Raw genomic sequence first — 22,535 nt, 5'->3', positions numbered from 1 at the left:
GTTTTTATTTTGGCTCTATTTAAAATGCTGTGGCTTTAGCAAAGTTTGCAGTCAGGCTGTATTGGTCTGTTCTTGCTATTTTGGCGACCCTTCTGACTACAAAAGTTGCAGAAGTTTGTAATATTGTTTTTAGACAGTACATTTACCCAAAAATAGCCGGCCAGCAGGGATATCGCTTCATGAGTCGTTATGAGTAGGTATATGCTGCCCTCTAGTGGTTCTTCAAGTCATTGCATGTTGTAAACCATCACCTTGAGACTGATAACCATTAATGGGTGTTTGTCTCCATCTAGTGCACGATAAGAAGAATGCAGTTTATGAGCGGAGGGGATGGCGTCATGTTCGCGCACGTTGTACGTGCGCGTTCACGACCGAATCCTTTGCTCAATGCGTCAGCTGTCAAGCCATACACACGCATATTACTGTACTGTCTCTATGCAAGATGTGTTTGTACGACGAACGAATCTGAAATCGCACAGAGACTGGAACATCCACAAAGTATGGTGACCGCAATAGTGCGCATCTCAAGCTGGACTAAAGCGACAAGAAAGTGGTTTGAAAGAAGGTGAACCGTTAGTTTAGAGGAACAGAAAAAGGGGAGAACAGGTTTTCCGGTTGCAACGTTGCAGACTTGCTAATAAGCTAGCTTGGGACTTCTACTGCCGGCTTCATTAGCTAAGCTAACCTAGCTCGCGAGCCAACACACTGATGTAGCGACAGCAAAGAAATGCGGTGGGAGTTTGTCCCGAGGTCTTTATTAATTTGGTTAAAATGTTTATTTTAATACGAAACCAGTATGACGTCGTAGCCGCTGTAGAGTAACACCGAGAGCTTTAATGTGAAGTGGCGGGCGATGAGAGAGTGAGGTTGTGGGTTGCTCAGGTAACGTTAGTTATGAGCAGTTTCAACATTGCAACCAAAACCTCCTCATTAAGCACCGACGGCCAAGGCTCCCCGGCCCGCGTCAGCACTATCAACAACAACAAGGAGTGGGGTCTGGGCGACGATGTGTTTCCGTGCTGTCACGAGATGAGTCCCATGGACGACACAATGCAGGCGGGCATGTCCTCGGTCCAGTCGGGGTTGGACGGACACCTGCCGCTCCTCCGACACCACAGCGCCCAGGGCGGGCTGCTGCTGGACCTGGGCTCCCCGACAGCCTTCCTCGACGGCGGCTCTCTGGAGTACAGCGACACCGACTGCAACAACGCGGGTCCGTTGTTCGAGAAGAGGAAGAGGTCGCGCTCCAACAGCTCCAGGCACCGCTTCAACGAGGTGGTCACGGAGCTCGGTCCCGAGGAGGTGCGCTGGTTTTACAAGGAGGACAAAAAGACTTGGAAGCCCTTTCTCGGGCACGACTCCCTTAATATTGAGCGTATGTTTCGAAAGTACTGCGAGCTGAACCCTGGCGCGGAAGGCTCACAGGTCAGCTGCGGGGAGGGAGACTGCGGGGATAACGGCGTGGAGGGCAGAGGACTTAACGGCGCGGTGCCGGTGGAGACGAGGACCAGCAGTGTGCACGGGGGCCGCGGGTCCGTGGACACATCCACCGTGTCCTCGGAGGAGAGGGACCCGGACGGCATCGAAATCAACGTTGAGCCCGTCTGTGTCCGGGGAGGGCTCTATGAAGTGGATGTTAAAGAGAGGGAATGTAATCCTGTTTACTGGAAGCGTGAGTATCGTGGCGAATAAAACATAAACAAAGTCTATGAAATCATGTTTTTGCTTTGCTTCACTCGCAAATGATGTAACCTAGTTCCTGTTGGCAGGTCTAAAAAACATCACTGAGTGCATTTCCATAGGCACTAATTCCTGCTGTGAATCTATACCTCATATATACTTAATATTATGCAGTAGAATTGCTGACAGCATGCAGATTAGTGGCCTACAACCACTCACAGGTCACACACACAGACTCATTGACAGCAACATTCGTCCCCGCTCCCTTAACAGATACAAACTAGCCTCTGATTATCTATTTAGTTTAGTTACTGACTGACTCCTGCATTGTTTTGAAGTTCTTTCACTGGCTAAGTAATTACTTCTTCTTTTTGTCTTTTGGGAACATCCAAACAGCCCATGAAGTCAGTCTATTAGACTCAGCTGATCTGTGCTAACTAATTTATGGATATTTCCAGGAAAAGACCGGGAACAAATGAAGGCGGTCACTGTAGAGCCTGGCAAACCTGACCTCGATGAAGGGGTTCATGGCTAGCTGGTTCTTTTGGAGGTTAATGCCAAGTGACATTTAGAGAAGCAGTTCTTTTCCTCAATGTTCCTGTTGTGGATGTAAGTCCTTTTGTAGGCAGCTCAAACATTCCTGGGCCTTTTCAGCCTGGCCTGTACCACTGAAAACACAATGTCATGTTAACACTAAAGACCCTGTTGCACAATGTTTGAGGGAGGAGGATATTGTCATCAAAAGCATATCCGTTAGAAAGAGAGAGGCCAGTTCATGTAGGAGACATTGAGAGGGGGATGTTGATACACTGTAATTCAAGAAGTAAAACATCCATAAAAATACATACAATGGACTAAGGTGTTGGACGGTGTAATAGCTTTGTGTTTTAACACGGTGAAAAGATCACTTTATCACTTCATGAGAACTTGAAACGGCGTGTGCTGTTTAGCGCACAGACTTATCTTTTCTGACTAAACAGGAACCACCTTAACAAATGAGTGAATAGTAGCTACTGTGAGCCTCTTATCAGTGTTTTCTTTCTCACGTGTCTATCTTGGCGGTGTGTCGCGGGCCTCTTTGGCCGTAGATAAGAGTATGCTCATGTGCTTATATACTTTTCCAGATGAGTGGCCTCGTCTCTGCACAGAAATGAACCTGTCTTTTGCAAAGTCTAAATTCAGAACTGCCTGTACAATCTTATTCACTACCACAGAATTGGTTAATAATGTTGCTCACTGTAATCAAAGCTGTCCTCGCTCCGTGAGCCACTGAGACTTGCCCCCCCTGGATTTGCCAGACTTGTTGAGTTAAGTGTCGTCCAAAACTCATTCTGAAAAGCAAAGTGATGCACTAAGTTCCTAAAAAGTGACATTGTACAGCATTGTTTACACCCATGTTTGCAAGCTCGCAGTCTTCCTCTTCCCTGCCTTTGTTGGCACATTGTTGCATGTCTTGGAATGTGACCGCCACCTTTAGCTCAGTGGCATAGTTTGAATCATTTGGCAGCGGTGTGCACTTGTAGAAAAACAATGGCATGAAGAGCAAAACAAAATGTCAAATGTCTTAATTTAGATAAAATTCCACCACAGACGACATAGGCTCCTGGCCCCGGAAGGCCAGCTCCAACATGTCCATCCCTCCGGGTAAGTCCTTATTTTGTATCTAAATCCATGCAACGTTTTTTTGACTTTCTTACAGAACAAGACCATATTCCTGTCATGAGGGGCCAGTGGTTTATCGATGGCACCTGGCTCCCGCTGGAGGAGGAGGAAAGTGACCTCATTGAGCATGAGCACCTGAACCATTTCCGCGGGCAACAAATGCAGGACACCTTTGAGACGGATCTGGTGGTTAGGACCGTCGACAGCAAAGATGGTGAGAGAACGGGAAGGGGAAGAGTAGAAGAATATTTATACGGTTGTGTGCTTTCAGGAATGTGGCAGACTCACCTAAATCTAGAAAGATCTTTTAAACAACACACCACTGAAACAGCCATTCTGGAAACTCCAGTCTGAGTAAAGATATGCAGCTGATGACTTCATTATAACTACATTTGGGAGTGAATGCTGTAATAGAGTTGGTGTGTGGCTCGGTGTAGAAACATAAGGCCAAAACACATTATTGCTCACTCACCATTATTTTACTGCTGCATTCACTAACCCTGCACTATTTTTAATCCACGCAGGCAGGAAGTAGCAAAAAGAACACCCAATATAGGGCTTTGTTAGGGCAGTGAGTAGATGAAATACTCTCATCGGCATTCTTGCTAATAATTACCATTACACGTTAAGTTATCAGTTTTCACAACCAAAAGAAAAAGCATTGTAAATCATATGTTTAGTGAATTATGTGAGAACCCTGCCTGCTGGAGTATTGATTCAAAGTCAAGAGAAGTGAATGGAGCAGGTGCTTCAATTCACGTGAGTGTAGGTTTTGTCATGTCATCCTCCCAATGCAAAGCAGGTGCAGCTCGTACACTAAGAGGCGCCTCTCAGGCAAAATGTAGCAGGCTTTAGCTGCGAGAGGCAATAAGAAAGAGGCTCTTTGATTCAGCAGTCTCCTTAAGGCAGCCAGATCTCCAGGACCTTCACTGGTGATTAATGCGTGGGTGTGTAAATGTGGCAGATAAACAGAGAGAAGCAGAGAGAAAACGACACAGCAACTGTTAAAGTGAGTGAGAAAATGTTTAGTCTGCATCATTAAAACAGAGCAAATATGTGCGAGAGACATAAAACCATCACAAAGATAATCTGGAGCATTTATGAAAATGTATAAATCATCAGCCTAAATCAATTATTAGCAGTTAATCCTCAAATTACCTTTATTTCCTGGAACCCTTAGTGATTATATTTGAGTAATAACTGCATTATGACTATCAATCGCAGCCTCTGTAAGTTTATTTTTCCGCTTGCCTTGTTTCTAGCACACTTCACTGTAACTGGCATGTCACTTGCCTCTACTCAGAATAAATTAAGTCCTATAAATAAAGACATCAACAGAGCAGAAGAAAGTCCCTGCACTAGGTCGGTCAGCCAAGCTTGCATCGTCACTACTTGTGTGATGTGCTCGTAGCTACTGGCACTTTACTGAACTGAATCACGGAAGTTTTTAATCAGAACTGGAAGGTCACGCCCGGTCTGCAAGCATTCGTGTACATGTACACATGACACGAGTAGACCTCTACGCTGCAGCAGGTTTATTAACAATCACAGGGGAACAGAGGTCTCCGCCTCATAGTCAGATTATGCAAACAAGGAGGCACTACAAACAGATCATACAAATGTAGCGTCTCTACTCTGTGAGCTACTGCAAGTATGACTTGTACCATATTATTCTACTCGCCATATCATGAAGCGAGACATAAGTACACACCCTGACGAAATATATGTCATTACAACCTAATGCTGGCTGTATTTTCACACATTTTTATGATTTCCTTTATGCATGGAACTTGAAACGGTGAGCATCTGTTTGAAACCCTCCTGCTGCCTTTGTTGGCAGATTGCTTTCCACTCCTATATTTAGCAGAGTGCAAAAGCAAAGTGAGTGATACATCCTGTTAATTCACCTTGTTTTGGTCTTTATTGCAGGGAGTCTTTACAGTAGAGTATTTCATCTAGGAGCTAATAATCTGAAGCACCTGGAGCCATAAACAGGCTACCTTGAACTGCATTACAATTGATAAATGGACCATAAAGCCAGTGAGCTGCGCTCTGGCAGTACTGCAGTACTGCAGTACATACATTTCCCCTGCTATCTCATCCCATCCCTATCTCTACTCTTTTCTCCCGTCCTTCTCTTTGTGTCTGAGTAGCTAGCCGAGATTACAGGTTAGTAAAGCAGAAGACAATATGGTAGGCATACCAGCATGCTATGCAGACATAACATCATAATGTGGGCAGGACTACAAAGTACAACATGTGCATGAATTTTGTGCATTGTTTGTCTGCTTTTCTGCCTATCGGTAATACATTGCAAAGGAGGAAGGCGGAACAGAAGTAAAATGGTATTTTAGGGTTATTGTCATAAATGAACAATGGTGGGTTTCCCAGTAGATTTTTCAATATCAGAGGAAGTGAGGATTAATTTGATGGCTTTTGTGAACTTGATGTTATGAATTGTTGATTCTTAATCAAAAAGAGCTTCAATGTCAGATCAAACAGTATAGTATTTATCTGTATTTTTTTCTTAGCCTAATGGTGCCAATTATATTTTCCAAGCCCAACTAAGGAACATGTTATTTATAATTTACAAAGAACTTAAAAAAAGAAGAAGAAATGAGAAATAAATAAAACATGAATTAGAAGAGAATCCCTTCTATTCACTTCAGGCTTATCCAGTGAGTGTGCATGTGTGTACAGAGAAGTGAAGCCTGTGGTGGAAACTATAGGGTGTGTCCCTGTCTGCCTCTCTGACGTCAGAGGAAAAATAAAGACAGCGGGCTGGGCACAGGGTCATCTGTCAGCATAATACTTTTGGTATGTTTGAGGTAGGCAAGGCCCACACGTTTGTTTGTGAACGCTACTTGTTCAGTTGCATATTTATTGTTTCATTGCATCAGGCTGAGAACACACTGCATGGTTCACGACAGGCATATGCTTAGAAGAACTGATCCTCCACAAACCAGCCCTCCAGCTACTGACATTTGTTTAATGTTTTGTCTATTCATTTATTCCTTGTCCGAAGTCAGCTGGATTTGCTCAGGCACTTGTTCTTTAAGATATTAAATATGTTTGAAATCATCAGGTGGCAGCAGTCTTTTACCTTTAATCAATATGAGATTGTCTAAACATGCCTTCAGGTGAACCAAAAGTAATGTTGTGTGATCTTAACCTCAAGACCGAGCATTCACTACACACTACCACACCAATGAATTTGTCCTCATCACATCCATAGAGGATTCTGTGTGTAGTAGATATTCCAGTTATTAGGGAACACCTATTTATATTGATAGATCCATCAGTGCTGTAATGCCCAAATGGACTTTACTGATGGCTTTTACGGCAAACAAACTTCCTGTGCACTCAGCAGCAGGTCCCTCCTCCTCCTCCTCCTCCTTCTACTCCTCCTCTTCAGCCTTTTACCTCTGCTGAGGGAGACACTGCTGACATTTGCAAGTCAGATGTCTGGGTTATCACGGAATGAAGGATTTAGTCAAGTCTTGTAGACTTTGCTGATTTGATTAACAAATGCAGAGACGACCTTTTGAAATGTCAGACATCCTTTTACAACTGATTCAGTTGTTACAGCAGCCATTTGATTTAAGGATCATATGGCTGCTGTAAGTTTGATTTTAACTGGTATTTAATGATTGTAAGGCAATCATTTGCAAATATCAATTGGACTAATTTAAATTCAACAAATATTTACCAATATGTATGACTAATAAATAACTTACTCCAAGTAAGAGTAATATTATACTCTTACAAATCTATTTGTATGTTTGTACTCAGTATGTTCCTTCCTGTATGAGTGAATTCAACATAATTTCAGAAAACATTTGGAATTTGCAAAATATAAACTATTTACTATTATTATTTAGTATCCTATGTGTTAACCCAATTAGAAGTACTACGAGATGCTGCCTGTAACTTTTATGGTTTTGTGTTTGTTGTTATTTGTTTTTCACTTCTATAAAAACACAGTTGTGGTGGCTGATCAACTTAATATTAAATATAGTTGTTTGTATTGTTTTCTCCTTATTTTAGTCATGTACTATGTGGAAAAGAAATTTCCACCTACTATATAACGTTTTTTATTGACCAACAAAATGTTTTCCAATGATAATGACTTTTTTTCCCAGAAGAGTTTCGGGTGTATTACACATTCACAAACTTCTTGACCTGTTGATCTTCACAGTAAAGACAGTAGATTTATGCAATGAGTGTAAAGCAGATGCTACTCTCGTCATCATGTCAAGCAGCGCTGCTTTTTGGGCTACCTCAGCGTATTACGAAGACATCGTTTGAGGGTCTGACCAGGCTTCAGTGTCCAGAGAGTGGTAACCTGATAGCAGCGCTACTTGATAGATTGGCCTGTTTAAGAGTGATGACAGCAGTAGCCTGTATGACTAATGCCAGGTTAACAGCCATTACTCACTCTCTCTTGGTTGTTAGTTCTCTCCCACCTGCCCCCTTTCTACCTCCCTTTTCTGTTCAAATGGAGTGGATATCAGACGAGTGCTAAAACTACAGGTCACAAGCGCAAACGCTGCCAAGGTACTGTAAAATACCAAGTTCTTTTTTTTCTTTTTTTTCTTATACCTTTGCTGTATTAGATCTGCTAGCTTGTGTGATCTCTCCTAGTCGATCCTTATGGAACTAGATTTTCCTTTCTGTTGTGGTTCAGACCTGTTCTAATCTAATATTTAGAACTAGACCTAGGCTCAGTTAGAAATGGTTGTATAAAAATGGATTTAGGCTGCACTCTCAGTTCTCCATTGCAGCCTTAACTGGGCCTAGTTCCTAGAGCTTCTCCCTTTGTGCTGTGACCCAGAGTTTGGTACTACTGCTGCTGCTGCTTTTTGAGGAAACTTTTCTCCCCGTCTCTCCTCTCCTTGCTGGAGGATAGTGAGTAGACAACATGGTTCCTTCAACAGCTCGGGCAAGACCCGTTAAACCAGTAGATGTGAAATAAATAAGATGATCCTCAAAAAGCCACCCTTCCGTACCCCTTTTTATCTCTCCAGCCCCGTCTCCCACTTCTCATTGCTTCCTTTTCCTCATCCCTTCTGGCAGTTTGACCGTCATTAATGAACCATCTCCAACTCTCGCTCTAAGAGCAGTGAACAAAGCTCTCTGTTGAGAGCTAAACACAAGTGATGAGCTGGACAGTGGAGCCATTGTGGTCCTTTACCATATCCCCCTAACATGTTGTGTAGAGTCACCCTTTTAGAGGTCTATTGCTGTCCTAGTTCTCGGTGAATTGACCCAAAAATTCTGAGCAGAGAGGTCTCGGGGGTCTGTGTCCTCATCTCATAGTTAATCCAAGCGACCATTGACCTCAACATAGACCTTGGATTTCCCTGCATTACACGCCGCCTGGGTTGAGCGTATTACAGTGCTGCTAGTAGTACACTTTTGACGGACATTACATTAAGATTACACTAATACTTTTTCTTCGCTACAAGCGGTGTGAAAACCTTATGAGGGGAATATAGCTGATATGTTTCTCATTCTATAGCCAGGACCAAGTTTTAACTGGTATCTTTGCATTCATCGTTGGAATAATCTCCCATAGCACATGTAGATGTCATAGAGGAGCCCTTGCTTTTCATTTCTTTCACTCCTTCCCTTCCCTCCCAGCTCTGTACTTCCTGTATATTTCCCATACTCTCCCTTATACAATTTCCTTGTTTTTCCTTTTCTGTAACGCCCAGTTCCTCCACACTCTTTGTCACATTCTCTGCCCTTCATCCCTAACCTTTTAACCCTATTCCTCATCCTGTGTGTCCCTCTGTAATTAGCCAGCAGTGTAAGAGAACGCTCTCAGTAAACTCTCCAAACTTTCTTTTTTGAGCACTAGCTCCTCTGTACATTGTACACTGTATTTTGATCCCCTGCCTTTCCTTTCGCAATGCATTGCCTTTCACTGTAAAACAGGAGGTGTCCTTAAAAAGCCCCTTAGCATCACTTTATTTTGCTGGCTACATTGACGCCTATAAATCCCATCAGACTAATATTTTGTATTGATAAAGCCAGCTAACTGGAGAACTTCCCCATAAAGTAGTTTCCATTCTAGCTGGACCAATACCTCCTGTTTTACAGTGAACTCAGCTGTGAATACAGCTCAACGGTCTGGAGTGGCTTAACCCGCCCATGTATAATAACAATGTGTTGGAACCGTCCCCTTTTTCCTCTGCCCTCGCTTGTGACACCATGAGGTAGATGAGGAAAGGAGGCCTCTCTAAACTGTTTGAGATGAAGCCAAACCAGATGGTGAAAGGTTCTCCTCTCAGAAAAGTTGATTGTTCCCCTGCGCTGCTTCTGTCATAGATTCGTTAAGTGATTTCCTGTGTAGTGGTAGAGGTTAGAGCATATGTTTGCTTTGCTGTTGAGTGGTTTCATTTGAGAATTCTGCAAAGATAAATGGAAACTGTATCTCTCGCCTCAGGTTCCTCAGTACATGAGCTTTATTGTTTTATGTGGTTAGGAAAAACAATGTCCCTCCTTTTTTGTTATTCCAAATTTAACGAGTGGCCTTTACTCCTACACTTCTGTTCCTTATAGCAAATTCTTCTTCCTCAACCTGTCTGTTCTTCTCCTTTTAGAGGCAGCCATTCCTTTTAACACTGGTTGCCCTCAGAGTTGGCATCTAAGGTGCAATAATTACTTGGCCTCACATTATCCACCAGTCATGCTTGTCCAATGAAGAAATTAGCCTGCCAGGCTATAGAGGCCCAGCTTAACTCCACCATGTGACACACAAACACATGGCTCTGTTTATATATCTTGGGTTATTAATTACCTTGGAGTGGAACTAGAGACGGATACATTTTGGAACTTCTTCACAAATGTCTTGATTACTCCTTCCTCGTATACTATTACTATTACTAATCTCGGGCGACTGTGGCTCAGTGGTTAGCATGCCCATCTTTTAATCAGAGGATCAGCTAGTCCATGTTGACGTGTCCTTGAGCAAGACACTTAACGAATTGCTCCCCGTTGCTGTGTCTACGGTGTATAGAGCAAAAATGTAAGTCGCTTTGGATAAAAGTGTCAGCTAAATGAAATGTAATGTAATACTACTAACTAAGGAATGTCTTATACACATACAATGAGAAGATATAAAACCTAAAGAAAGGTCTGACACATGACACAAGTTATTCATGTTTCCACATTATATTCAGTAAACCCTACATAGGTTTTCAGTGTACTTCTTGAAGCCCAATTGCAATACAATTTCATTTAATTGTACATTGTTTGCAGGACTATATTGGTACACTTTTGTTAGAAAAGTAGTCTGGGGAATTTTTATACCTCTAAGTACTTGACCCCATCCTTGAGGGTTTTAATCCCCAGATTGGTTCAGAGCCGTACAAAGAGCCATGACTGTGCATTGGGCCTACAGCAAAGTATTCTACCAAATTCATCCAGATGAACTTGACTGCACAGGACATTTAAAGGACATGCTGCAGAGACATAAATAACTCTCAAGTCAACCAGTTTCATTTATCGCTCTTCTTTGGCAAATGGTGTCTCCTCCCCAGCCATACCTCTGCTCTTACTTGCTCTAGCCACTGCATTTCAGTTAAAAGCTACCTCATGGAGAGAAATTGAACTGAAGGTGAAATTAATTATAATATAAATATATTAAGTCTGATGATGCACACAAGCAGGACAGACAAGCAAGAGCTGAAATATGCATTCATGGTGTGTGATAGTTTGATGTGTTTTTCTTTCCAACTGCAGATCAATGCTCCAGACTGCATTTGATTGAGCTGTGAATAGTGTTCCTCGACTTTTGTTTTTTTCATACTGCGTTTAAGATGATCACAACTTGGTGTAAATCGTACAATGTCTTCACGCTCTCTCCCGCTGTTCTCTTGAAATTTGTAATCGCATCCCTTTTGTATCGGTGATCCTTTTCTCTGGTTTTCCCTTCTCTTTGCCCAATTTCCCTCACCATCTACCAATGCTCCTCTGTTCATTCATTCACTGATCTCTCGCTGCCCCCCTACAGCCATCCACAGTCTGAAGCTGAGTCGGACCCATGTGGATTGGCACAGCGTCGATGAGGTCTATCTCTACAGCGATGCCACCACTTCCAAAATTGCACGCACCGTCACCCAGAAACTGGGCTTCTCCAAAGGTCTGTAATCTACACGTTGTTATTATCTTTAATAAACAGTTCCCTGATCATACTGTATATTTGTGTTTGTACTGCTAATTAGCAATACAGCTGAGGTGGATGGGAATGTCATCAGTTTAGCAGGTATTTGTTCATAAACCATCATTTGTATGTGTCAGTGGTGCTAAATCAACCATCAGAGGGTCACTAAAGTTGGGACAAATTATCCTGAGGGCTCTGTACCAAATGTCATGGCTATCCATCCAATAGTTAACCACAGTGGTGCAACAGCTGACAACGGAGCAACATTGCCATCCATCGCACTAATATGGCTAAAACCGTTACTGCTTCTCTGATTCACTAGGACTGCCCCTGTTCCAACTTTCTTGCTCATCTATTGCAGACATGAAATACTTATAGCTGCCTTCAGTGTCTTGCCATTTTCTATTATTCAACAGTTGTTTAAACATGGCTGTGTGCAGTTCAGTCTCTTAACTGGATTAGCCCAGAAAATCACCCAGTGTCCATCTGCTATTCTCAGGCAGGCGGCAGCTGCAGTTTGAGCTCATGTTCGATGTTTGATCTGTAGGCATGACTCTAATCTGATCTACAGTCTCTCAGCTCTACTGTGCATTTTCATCTCCTGCTCGCAGATAATAAGTGGAGGAGTTGTCACTGGTTGTGTCACACTCCTCTGACACACAGATGCTCAGTGGGGGAAATCTCCATAGTGCTATCTAGAGAGCACAGCACATGACTGGAATAAACTATAGATTCTAAATACGGACACACACTCAACCCTCGAGGCACGGTACAGTGACAGCGGGGCTTGTGCCACAGTCACAGCGGGACTTGTGCCTCGCCTACTGGCCTCTTTGGACTGCACGTTACTTAAACGCCATCACTTGGATATCTATAGCCATCTGGTCATTGAACATAGTGGGAATGTGTGTGTTTTTCGCAAAACACAGCACAGAGAATACTGTACAAAATGTAGAATTGTTTTGCTTTCCTCACTGCACAAAAAGCCCAGGCCAATAGCTAAATGCAATAAGTAACAGTCTGACCCTGTAATCCGTTCTCTTCCAGCCTCCAGTAGTGGAACGCGGCTCCATCGGGGTTTTGTTGAGGAAGCCTCACCTGAGGACCGACCCCCTCAGACTACACACATCGTCTTTGTGGTTCATGGGATTGGACAGAAGATGGACCAAGGACGCATTATTAAAAACACTGGAATGTGAGTTTTTCAGAAGAATTTGCTTGTATGCATGTCGCTTTTCATTTTTGTTCCATAGACTGTAAAGCGGCATTTAATTGCAAATGAACCAAATCCAGTCTCAGTTTAAGAAAACATCTTTCTTGGATGGTGAGATGTTTGAAATGCCAAAGTTTGTTTGTTTCCATATCTTTTTCTTATCTTTTCCAGACACAGTCTGTCTCTCACACTCCTCATTCTGTTTTTCCTGTGGCTTTTCTAAAGAAAGCTCACTTCATCTTTCTTTTACTTTGTATAACTTTTTGTTACAACAAAAGAGCCAGAAGAGGGTCCAGGCTTAGTACTGCAGCCATTGAGTGTCTCACACTCTCACACATCATCTTTGTTCATCCAAGGCCACTCAGGGTAGAAGTACTTTCAAGCATTTATTTTGATAACACTGCAACTGCAGCTTTTGTATTTTGTTCTCCCTGCTTTCTCCATCTGTCTTGCCCTTTTTGTCTTCTCCTGCTGATCTCTTTATACATACATATCGGCCTGATACTGATGTCTAAATGACACAATTTAAACTGTTGTGTTAGTAAAAGACATATTTGTACCTGGTACTGGTAAAAAAAACAATAAAAGAATAACTGTAGCTTTGCTTCCATGTAAATAGACCACTCAAAACATTGTACACTCCATGTCACACACACATTCATACACTGATGGCAGAGGCTGCCATGCAAGTGCCACCTGCCCATCAGGATCTAATCTAAATGCCCATCCACGCACACTCACACACCAATGGCACAACCTTGAATGCTTTCGAGCAGCACAAACAAAATAAAATGTCTTCCCATTTTATTGGAATGCTGGCACAACCTTCAGAGACAGATAAACTTGGCAAATCAATCCAAAATTACCAACACGGCCTGGTACTGCCAGCTGTTCATTTAACCAGCCTGCCGAGTTATTTTTATTTTTCAAAAGCTTAACATTTTAATGGGTAACTCTGTCAATAGTATATATTTCTGTAAAGGCCACAGGAAGATACAAAAACGGGCCACAATAATGACTTCTGCATTAAAAGAAGATAGCGCAAATGATGTCTATTGTTCTCCTTTTTGAGAGTGAAACGCCAATGAAGTCTCGCTGCAATCATCATCAGTGTGGAGGCTGTTGATCAGTTTTGAATTGTTACTTAAGCTAGGCACAGTCCTTTTCCTTTTTTTGTGTGTCTTAGTGTGATGTAATGTGTAAAGACATAACCCTGACCCTGAAGGGCACCACTGCACTAGCCCTGGACCACGAGCATTACAGGCAGCAATACAGAACGTGCGGACCAGGGCCATGTGTGTCTCTGTGTCACTGAGTTAGCGCCGGGCCACTGGCTGCGGCTTAGGCCAGCTAAGCAGGTAAAGTAGACCAAGTCAAGCTGCAGAGCACTTTAAGCCTCACTCCCAGCTCCCTGTGGATTACGACATACATGCTTTCCTCAGCCAGGAGCAAAGATCAATTTAACATGTCTAGCCAGTTGCTTTTTTATTCTACTTATTTTTATTTTTTAACCTAAATTAATGTCAGCTCAGTGCCTTTACAAGTGTCATCAGCATCAGTGAAAGGAAATTGTGGGGGTTTATCCTTTTAAAACCTATTTTAGCTAAACTTAGTATGTTCAAAAAAAATCAGTGCCCAATTAATACCAACCTTAGAGTTAGGGGAATACCTATGGGAGCAACACAGAAAGCTCTGTAATGCAGCGCTCAACCCTCTTAAGTATTTCCACACATGTCCTGTCAAAACTTGCTTTAGATGCTCCATTCACAGACCAGTCCCCTAAAAGCCTCCATTTACCCATGTAAACATCCGACCTCACCGCTCTCTCTTTATGTATTTAGAGTGTCCTGTGAGCTAATGCGGCCCCATATAAGACTAGTAGCATTGCAGCGATTGTGTGTGTTTTGTGTGTGCGTGCTGCATAAGGGAGTAGCAAAATGGGCGTCATTCTTTTCTTACCGACGGTCATTAAATTCTGTGAGAGAACAAGTGCAAACACGGACTCACTAGTCAGTCAGTAGCAGGGCTACTGATGTTGCTCTTCCAGTCAGTGTTATAATACATAGAAGCTATTGTGCGTGCGTGCGTGCGTGCGTGCGTGCTGCATTAGGGAGTAACAAAATGGGCGTCATTCTCTTTTTATCGAAGGTCATTATATTCTGACTCCCTAGTCAGTCAGTAGCAGGGCTACTGATGTTGCTCTTACACTCAGAACGTTTTAATACACTGCTGCCCAGACAATGTGATGATGACATTTGTTGTTTCTGAATCAAGCACTTTTTGCATTTTGTATCTAAATGTTTTGGCAACATATACCAAGATCCACTCTGAAGTAATAAGTTATTCCTCATATACTGTATGGTCTTCTTTGTAATGCGTCTATTCAGGCTGAGGGAGGGTGTGAGGAAAATGGAGGAGAAGCACTTTTCGGAGCACAATGACGAGCATGTTGAGTTCTTGCCTGTCGAGTGGCGCTCCAAACTGGCACTGGATGGAGGTCAGTCAGTGTGTGTCTTTGAGACTGTGCTTCCATGTATGCATGTGTATATTTACTCTTCACTATTCACAATTTTGGTTTGTACATTAATTGTGTCCAGTGTGTATATTGTTAACTCTGTATCTGGTGGATTCTTCTGTCTTTCCTATCCTAGTGAAGTCATCCCTTTACAGAACTTATTATTTTTATGTATATTTAAGTATTGTCTTATTCTCAAAATAACACACTGGCTATGTATAAGTACTTCCTACAGCCTAACTTAAAATCACAAAAACTGTCCCTTAATACATCTCTGGCAGTGGCAATCAAAACGCAATATGATTATCTTTATTCTATTGGACGATGTTCTATGGTTTTGCATTACATTTTGTAGATATGGCTAACAAAGTGCCCACTTTTCAGTATGAATTCAGGCACCATCGTGTGGCTTTGTTTTCGTAGATACGGTAGACTCAATAACTCCAGACAAAGTGAGAGGACTGAGAGATTTACTCAACAGCAGTGCCATGGACATCATGTACTACAACAGCCCTCTTTACCGGGATGAGGTGAGAGTCACACATGTCCAAAAAACAGAAATGATACTTCTTTGTGACCCACTATTTCTACTTAAACTTCTTCCCTCCCCGTCCCTCCAGATCACCAAGGGCCTCACGCAGGAGCTGAACAGACTGTACACACTTTTTTGTTCCCGGAACCCTGAGTTTGAGGAGGGGGGAGGCAAAGTGTCAGTTGTGTCTCACTCCCTTGGCTGCGTCATCACCTACGACATCATGACAGGATGGGATCCTGTGCGCTTCTGTCAGCAGGAGCATCACGCTGTGGAGGAAGAGCTGGACCTGCGCTGGATGTCCTATGAGGAGAAGCATGTTTTAGAGCAGCTACAGCTAACCAGGAATAGGTAGAGCTTGCGAATGTGGATCTTCAGTGACTACTAGCTTGGCCTCAAGGGTTGAATGTATAGCTGGAGGGATTCTCAGGAGATTTCTGGGGTGAATGTGGTCAAGATCTCAGGGAGGCTTGAGATACATAACTTTTGATGTACAATACATAATAATTGTAGGTGTAGTGAAGAGGAGTTCTTTCAAAACAATATCAAACCGAGCATTTGTCTTTTTTATTTGATGAGCAGCACATGTAACACTGTGCTGGTCATCACTTGCTCCTGCTTGTTTGTGTGAGGCGGCACATCATATAATATATTCCCTCTGCAGTGTGCGCCCCGTTACTTTAGTGAAACAAGCCGCTGGAAAATAAGTTGATTGATCTATTATCTCTCTAAGATTGTTTTTTGTAGCCTGGAGAAATCAGTATATCTATGTAGCTTAAAGTTATAATAATGCATACATGGATATTTATAAAGAGAGAACTTTCAGAATATTTTCTCACATATGTTTCTAGTTTGTGAGCACTGTGTTCCCTTCTGCTTCTAACAGGTTACAAGAGTTGGAAAATCAACTCCTCACACTGGAAGCCTCAAAACCTCCAGCACGCCCAGCCCTCAAATTTAAAGTAAAATTAATCAATTATTTGAACATATTGTATGTGTGCTATTACAATATGACGTTACTCTAAATCAATAAGTAATGGTGTTTTTTTGTGGCAAGGATATTTGCATTGAAAGTATAAACAACTCAGATCAACAGCACTCCACCTAATGCCATGACTTACGTTTTGGCTTCCTCATGTATTGTAATCATTTGTGGTACCGCCTGAATGTATGTTATTTTCATGTGTCCATTATTATGAGAAAACAATATATAAATGATTACTGCATACAGCATTGAATACATTATATGTATGTCAGTAGCAAAGACTCGCTTTAGGACATTTATATCATCTTTTGTCTCACAGGTGGAAAACTTCTTCTGCATGGGTTCTCCTCTGGCCGTGTTCTTAGCTCTGAGAGGGATCCGGCCCGGTACCAGCTGCCATCCGGAGCACATCCTACCGACCTTCATCTGCAGCAGGCTCTTCAATGTCTTCCACCCCACAGACCCTGTGGTCAGTCTCCCTTGATTGCCCCAGCACATACAGATGTTCTTTCTCACTCAGGCCTGTGACACCAAGTCAAGATTTCCTTTTCTTAATTATTCTCGACTTCAGCCCAGCCCACATACATTTAGGGTGTGACTTTTAAGTAGGAATTTTCTGTTTCTACTGGACTTGCCATTTTCCACTGCACTCAGCAAATGGAAACCAGACCTTTGCAACTCACTCAGCCGGATGTTGGAATTGAAAATGTGCACTGTTTGCATTTGACAGCTTGAAGAAGTGAAGACATTTTTCTGTACTGTAAGCTAACAGTTGTATTGATCTGTTCAGGCTTACAGACTGGAGCCCCTCATCCTCAAACATTACAGTAATGTTGCACCTGTTCAGATACACTGGTAAGAACTCACATCTTTTCACACTTGATGTTATATCTGAATGCACACTGAATGTTTTTTTGCATGTTTTTAATGTTTGGGGTTCATTTTCTCTGTCAGGTGTAGCGCCGTTAACCCCGCACATTATGATGAGCTCCGCCCGAACTATCTGAACCCAGTCAAAGACCCGACATCTGACACTGAGAGCATCCCCAGCCCGAGCACTTCTCCTGTACTCGTCCGCAGGCACTATGGAGAGTCCATCACCAACCTGGGCAAGGCCAGCATACTGGGTAAGACACGACCATCACTTTTCAAATTCAAGTAAAAATTTGGCTCTAGTGGCGTACATGATGAGATCAGTCTTTTTAAAGCTAACTCATGATGAAGAATACAGTACCTAAAAGTATGTAGGACTTCAAAACTGTTTTATGTTTGTGAATTCTAAGATTCATCTATATATCAATCCAGAAGAGTTGTAAAATTGTTGAATAAGTAGTAATAACTATTTAAAAATGTGTGAGGATAGAGTGCTATGATGAAAAGTGTCTGGGGTGGAGCAGAAAGGAGTAGGTAATCTATTTGTAATACATGTATTACAAATAGATTACCTACTCCTTTCTGCTCCACCCCAGACACTTTTCATTGCATTGGCAAATAACAGGAGTTCTGACAGCAATGGTAAGCCCAGAGAAAGAGCTGAGTGAATTCAATTTCATCCTGAAGATGGTCCTTATTCCACAGGTAAAATCCATTCCCCCCTGTGAGGTTCACTAGTTGAAGTAATGGGAGGTGCTCACTTACTACAACAACAGTGCCATCATCTGGAGGGAAGGAGAATAGACTAATATACTTTGCTTCCCCTATACTTTGAAATACATTGAATTAAGAAATATAATAAAAACAGAAAGAAAAGGCCTTACTAGCATTATTTTTGTCTTGCACTGAAACCTCATCTCACCCAGCATATCTCTTTTTGTGTCTCTCCTTCTACCACAACCGATATAGGAGCGGCGAGCATAGGAAAAGGCATCGGAGGCATCCTCTTCTCACGTTTCTCCCGCTCCAACAGCCAGCCCTCAGTGTCTTTAGGACTGGAGGGAGGGGTGAACACGGAGGAAGAGGAACAGAAGCGGACAGAAAGCCAGTCAGCATACGGCCTCTCCACCCTGATTCGGCCCACCTCACCCATTACTGACACATCATGTAAGTTCACTTAACCCAGCACTAAACAATCATGGTAAACGTCTCACATTTGTTTGTGGGTTGGCAGGTTACAAATCAGTTCTAATGTCTCTATTTCTGTCTCACAGTGGAGCTGGAGCGGCGCGTCGACTTTGAGCTCCGGGAGGGTCTGGTGGAGAGTCGCTATTGGTCAGCGGTGACCTCGCACACAGGTTACTGGTGCTCACATGACATAGCACTCTTCCTGTTGACCTTCATATACAAGCAGAAGATGCCGCCCCCTTACCCAGCAGAAGATACTCCAGAGCCAGATTGAGGCAGCACATACGTCACACTTGAATGGTGTCTTATAACCCTGAAGGGGGTATGTCAACTTCCTGACAAGACACAAAAATAAACCTCATTCATTTATTTTCATGCACACAAACTGCTCGAATACAATAATGATCTTTTTTTTGTTAAAGCTCCCTGTGATTCCGCGCTTTTAAATCGTGGGAATCATGACTGACAAACTGATTTAATTCCAAGATGTGCATTTTTGTCTTTTTTGTGTGTGTAGTTTGTACACAGTTGCGCACCCTAAGGGTGACAATGTTGGACTAGGAACCCCTAAGGAGGTGCACCCTTTGCCAGTATGACCACAAAAAAACACATAAACATGGAATAAGGGTTTTATAAATTTAATCCAGAAGAAGAAAGTTCTAACTTCACCCCCAAGTCCTCAACCTTAAACAGCTGCAGTCTGTTGATAAAGTGTCCATACAATTCCTGTTAATCAGTCCTTAAATTCAGCCTCCCTCCCCCGCAGACTCACTCTGGAGCCTTGTGACACACATGCCTAACACTCAGTCACTAAAGCTTCAAATTCTGTATTTTTACTATGAGAGAGAAATATAAATGGTAGTTTTATCTTTAAACTAAACCTTGTAGCTACTACATCTCAAAACCTAATGCTAACAAGCAAATGCGATGCCTTTCAAAATAATCCAAATAATTTTAATCTTGCTGAATTTCTGTTTAGTTTTTCCGAACAAAAATGTAGGGCATTATCCCTTTAATAATGTATGAAGAAAGACATAAGAAAAAATATATTTTTAGTTGTTTTTCTTTCTCTGATTTTTTTGTTTGCCTCTTTTTAACATTGTTTGACTCTTAAATAGATTTGCACCAAATAAAACATGAACAAAGCGCCATTTTTATATACTACACAAACAGTAGATTTTTTTTTAAGTACCAGGCACAAAAATGTCTTTTACTAACAGTTACAGCTAAACCGCCTAGACATATTTAGTTTACATGTGATATTTGCTTTGTATAAAGAAGTTTACAACAACATGGGTCTTATCATGAAATGCATGTCTTCGGACATGTATAATTATTTTCCTACACACAATTTTGTTTTAAACATTGATGTCATTCACAGGACTTGAGGTCTCACACAAAAAAATCACAGTCATTTAAACTACTGCTTCTATGTTAAGCATACGTTATGGAGAGGATTGTCTGTGCTATATCTTTATATTGATACCCAGATGAAATCAAGGGTACTAGATGTATTTTTTCTTAAAAAAATAAATATTTTTCCTAGTAATTTTCAGGCTCTTGTGGATATAAACCGGGATCCCATCTCTGGAAAAATGGGACTCAAAGTTGCGGCCAAATAACATTTATGTGTCTAGCGTATTAGCTGCTTGGCATTAGTCATTCTCATGAAAAAGTAAATGATCTAGGGTAAAAATAGCTTTTTTATTGTTTAGATCTCTTTTGCCTTTTCCTGTGACCAATTTTCACTTTCCTCATTTGAGCAATTGTCTCTTCATTTCTGTGAAAGAAGAGTTTCTTTAGTCTTTAAAAAAATACTCGACACCAGACTGTGTGTCTTTGCCTAAATGACACTACTACTAAGAAAATGGGGGCAACTGGAGACACCAAATCCAGATTTTTAGTTGAGACTTTTGCTGCTTATCATGACTTTTGCCTTGGGTTTGTCAGAGCCCTTATTTAAAAAAAAAATAAAAATACTCTTGTAATGATGGATCGTACGTCTGTCGAATGTGGTCCTTTTTAAAAACATGCCCAGTAAAGATTATGCAGAAGGTCGACCACTTACTCACTTTGCATGGTGTTATATTAATAGTAAATGGATGCTGGAACTAGATGACATTGCAGAGAGTGCCAACACACATCTAAGAAACTGCTTTGTTTTTTTTATTGAGTAGAAACCCACTCATGGTTGTTTATGGACTTCTAATGAAATCATTTATAAGACATTTGCATTGGATGAAGAAATGGAATTACCCTCAGATTGGAATGAATCACATGTGACAATTTTCATTTGTCTCCTACTTGCTATAATATGGTAGTTACGAAAGAGCTTATTTTTGATTTGCTTTGGTGCAAGCTGCCGCTTTACTTTTCCACACAATCAAGGGCTGTTGTTGACTGGCCTACCACTGAATGGAATCCATTTCTTGGTATTTAATGTCTATGTTTTTATGCAAAGGAAACCAGGCAGCCTCTCAGATGACCAGATAGGTGACAATACGGGAGAGTGATATGAAAGTGTTTCTTTATTTAATCTGGTGGATCTTGCCCATTCATCAGCTATGAATTGCACAGAAAGGTTTTTTTTTTAAACAGCCCGTTATTGATGCTTATTTTATTTTTGCTGAGCATGTGGTGCATTGCAGCAGTAGATGCAGAACCCAGTTTGAACATGTAACTTGGACAGTAGGCTTGCAGTTTGCCTTGGAGACCTTAGACATGTAATGCAAAATACAAGGACAATTCCATTGTTGCCTCTGTATCTTTGAGTCACGCTGTGTGGGTTCAGACACAGCAAATACGTAATGTAAGAATGTGGACAGACCATCGTGACAATGACAACAATGTTCCCGAAAGTGTTTATGTTTCCAAGATGTATGTTGACTTTGCACATTTTTCATTCTCGCGATTATTGATCTCAAGCACAGATTTTTAACTGTGTTCTCTCTGCTTGCAAAAGAAGTTACTAAACTGGAGCGCATTCACGAAAACCTTTGTCGAGACACATCATACTTTTGACCATATGAGCATTTATTGAACAGCATTCTGAATGAGAACAGTGTATTTTTCTTGTTCGAGGCACCGCAAGCATCAGGGAAATGTCTGCTGTGACATGTTTCGTCAACCCATCACTGCTGTCGACGTCAGTTTGAAGCCATTATTGAGGAAGAGAATTAAGTCACAGGTGTGTTGTCAGTCTTTTTATTGTTCAGTGGTATAAAATAAAGAAGGGCCTGCAGCCGTATCTAATCAGTCACTGGGTGAGAAAGAGAAAGCATTGGAAATTATTGTGGGTGTATCGAATGAAATGTGTTCAATTTGTGTCAGGTTCCACTGTTGCTCTAACTTTGAATGGATGTCAGGAAAGTTTTTTTTTTGTCTGTCCTTAGAGCTGTGCAATAACCCATGCCTGTTATGGATTCTAACTGCCATCCAAAGCACTGTATTTATTTCCTTTTATTAAAGCATTTCTTTTTTGGATACCATAGTTTTTTCTTGATCTGTCATATTCCACTGAGAATAGTAGGGAGAAAATGAGTGAATTTGGACTCTGTTTGTGCTGTTGCGTAGGAGGTAAAAATCACCGGAGAAAAATGGTCCCATTGCTCATTTCCAGAATGATTATGGAAGAACAATAGAGCTATTTGTTCATCTGAACCTCAGATCAGATTCTTTCCAAGTCACCCCCTGGTGTGAATAACAAAGCTGACTTAT

At 41.7% G+C, this 22,535-nt stretch overlaps 1 protein-coding gene across 1 annotated transcript; it reads left to right on the top strand.

Moving 5' to 3' along the window:
- Window positions 1-894: 894 nt before the first annotated feature.
- Window positions 895-22,256, top strand: ddhd1a (DDHD domain containing 1a; the record flags this gene model as incomplete). The annotated part of the gene is made up of 14 exons (XM_079221162.1): window positions 895-1,672; window positions 3,380-3,556; window positions 7,798-7,899; window positions 11,363-11,491; window positions 12,560-12,707; window positions 15,113-15,222; window positions 15,664-15,770; window positions 15,861-16,123; window positions 16,659-16,734; window positions 17,077-17,226; window positions 17,548-17,612; window positions 17,712-17,884; window positions 18,600-18,797; window positions 18,905-22,256. 14 exons carry the CDS (start codon window positions 895-897, stop codon window positions 19,090-19,092), a joined length of 2,664 nt encoding a protein of 887 aa, XP_079077288.1. The 3' UTR covers window positions 19,093-22,256.
- Window positions 22,257-22,535: the final 279 nt, after the last annotated feature.

Source organism: Taurulus bubalis (genome assembly GCF_910589615.1).
Source record: "Taurulus bubalis genome assembly, chromosome: 1".
NCBI classification, from domain to species: Eukaryota; Metazoa; Chordata; class Actinopteri; order Perciformes; family Cottidae; genus Taurulus; species Taurulus bubalis.
This window is presented reverse-complemented; position numbering and strand designations above follow the sequence as displayed.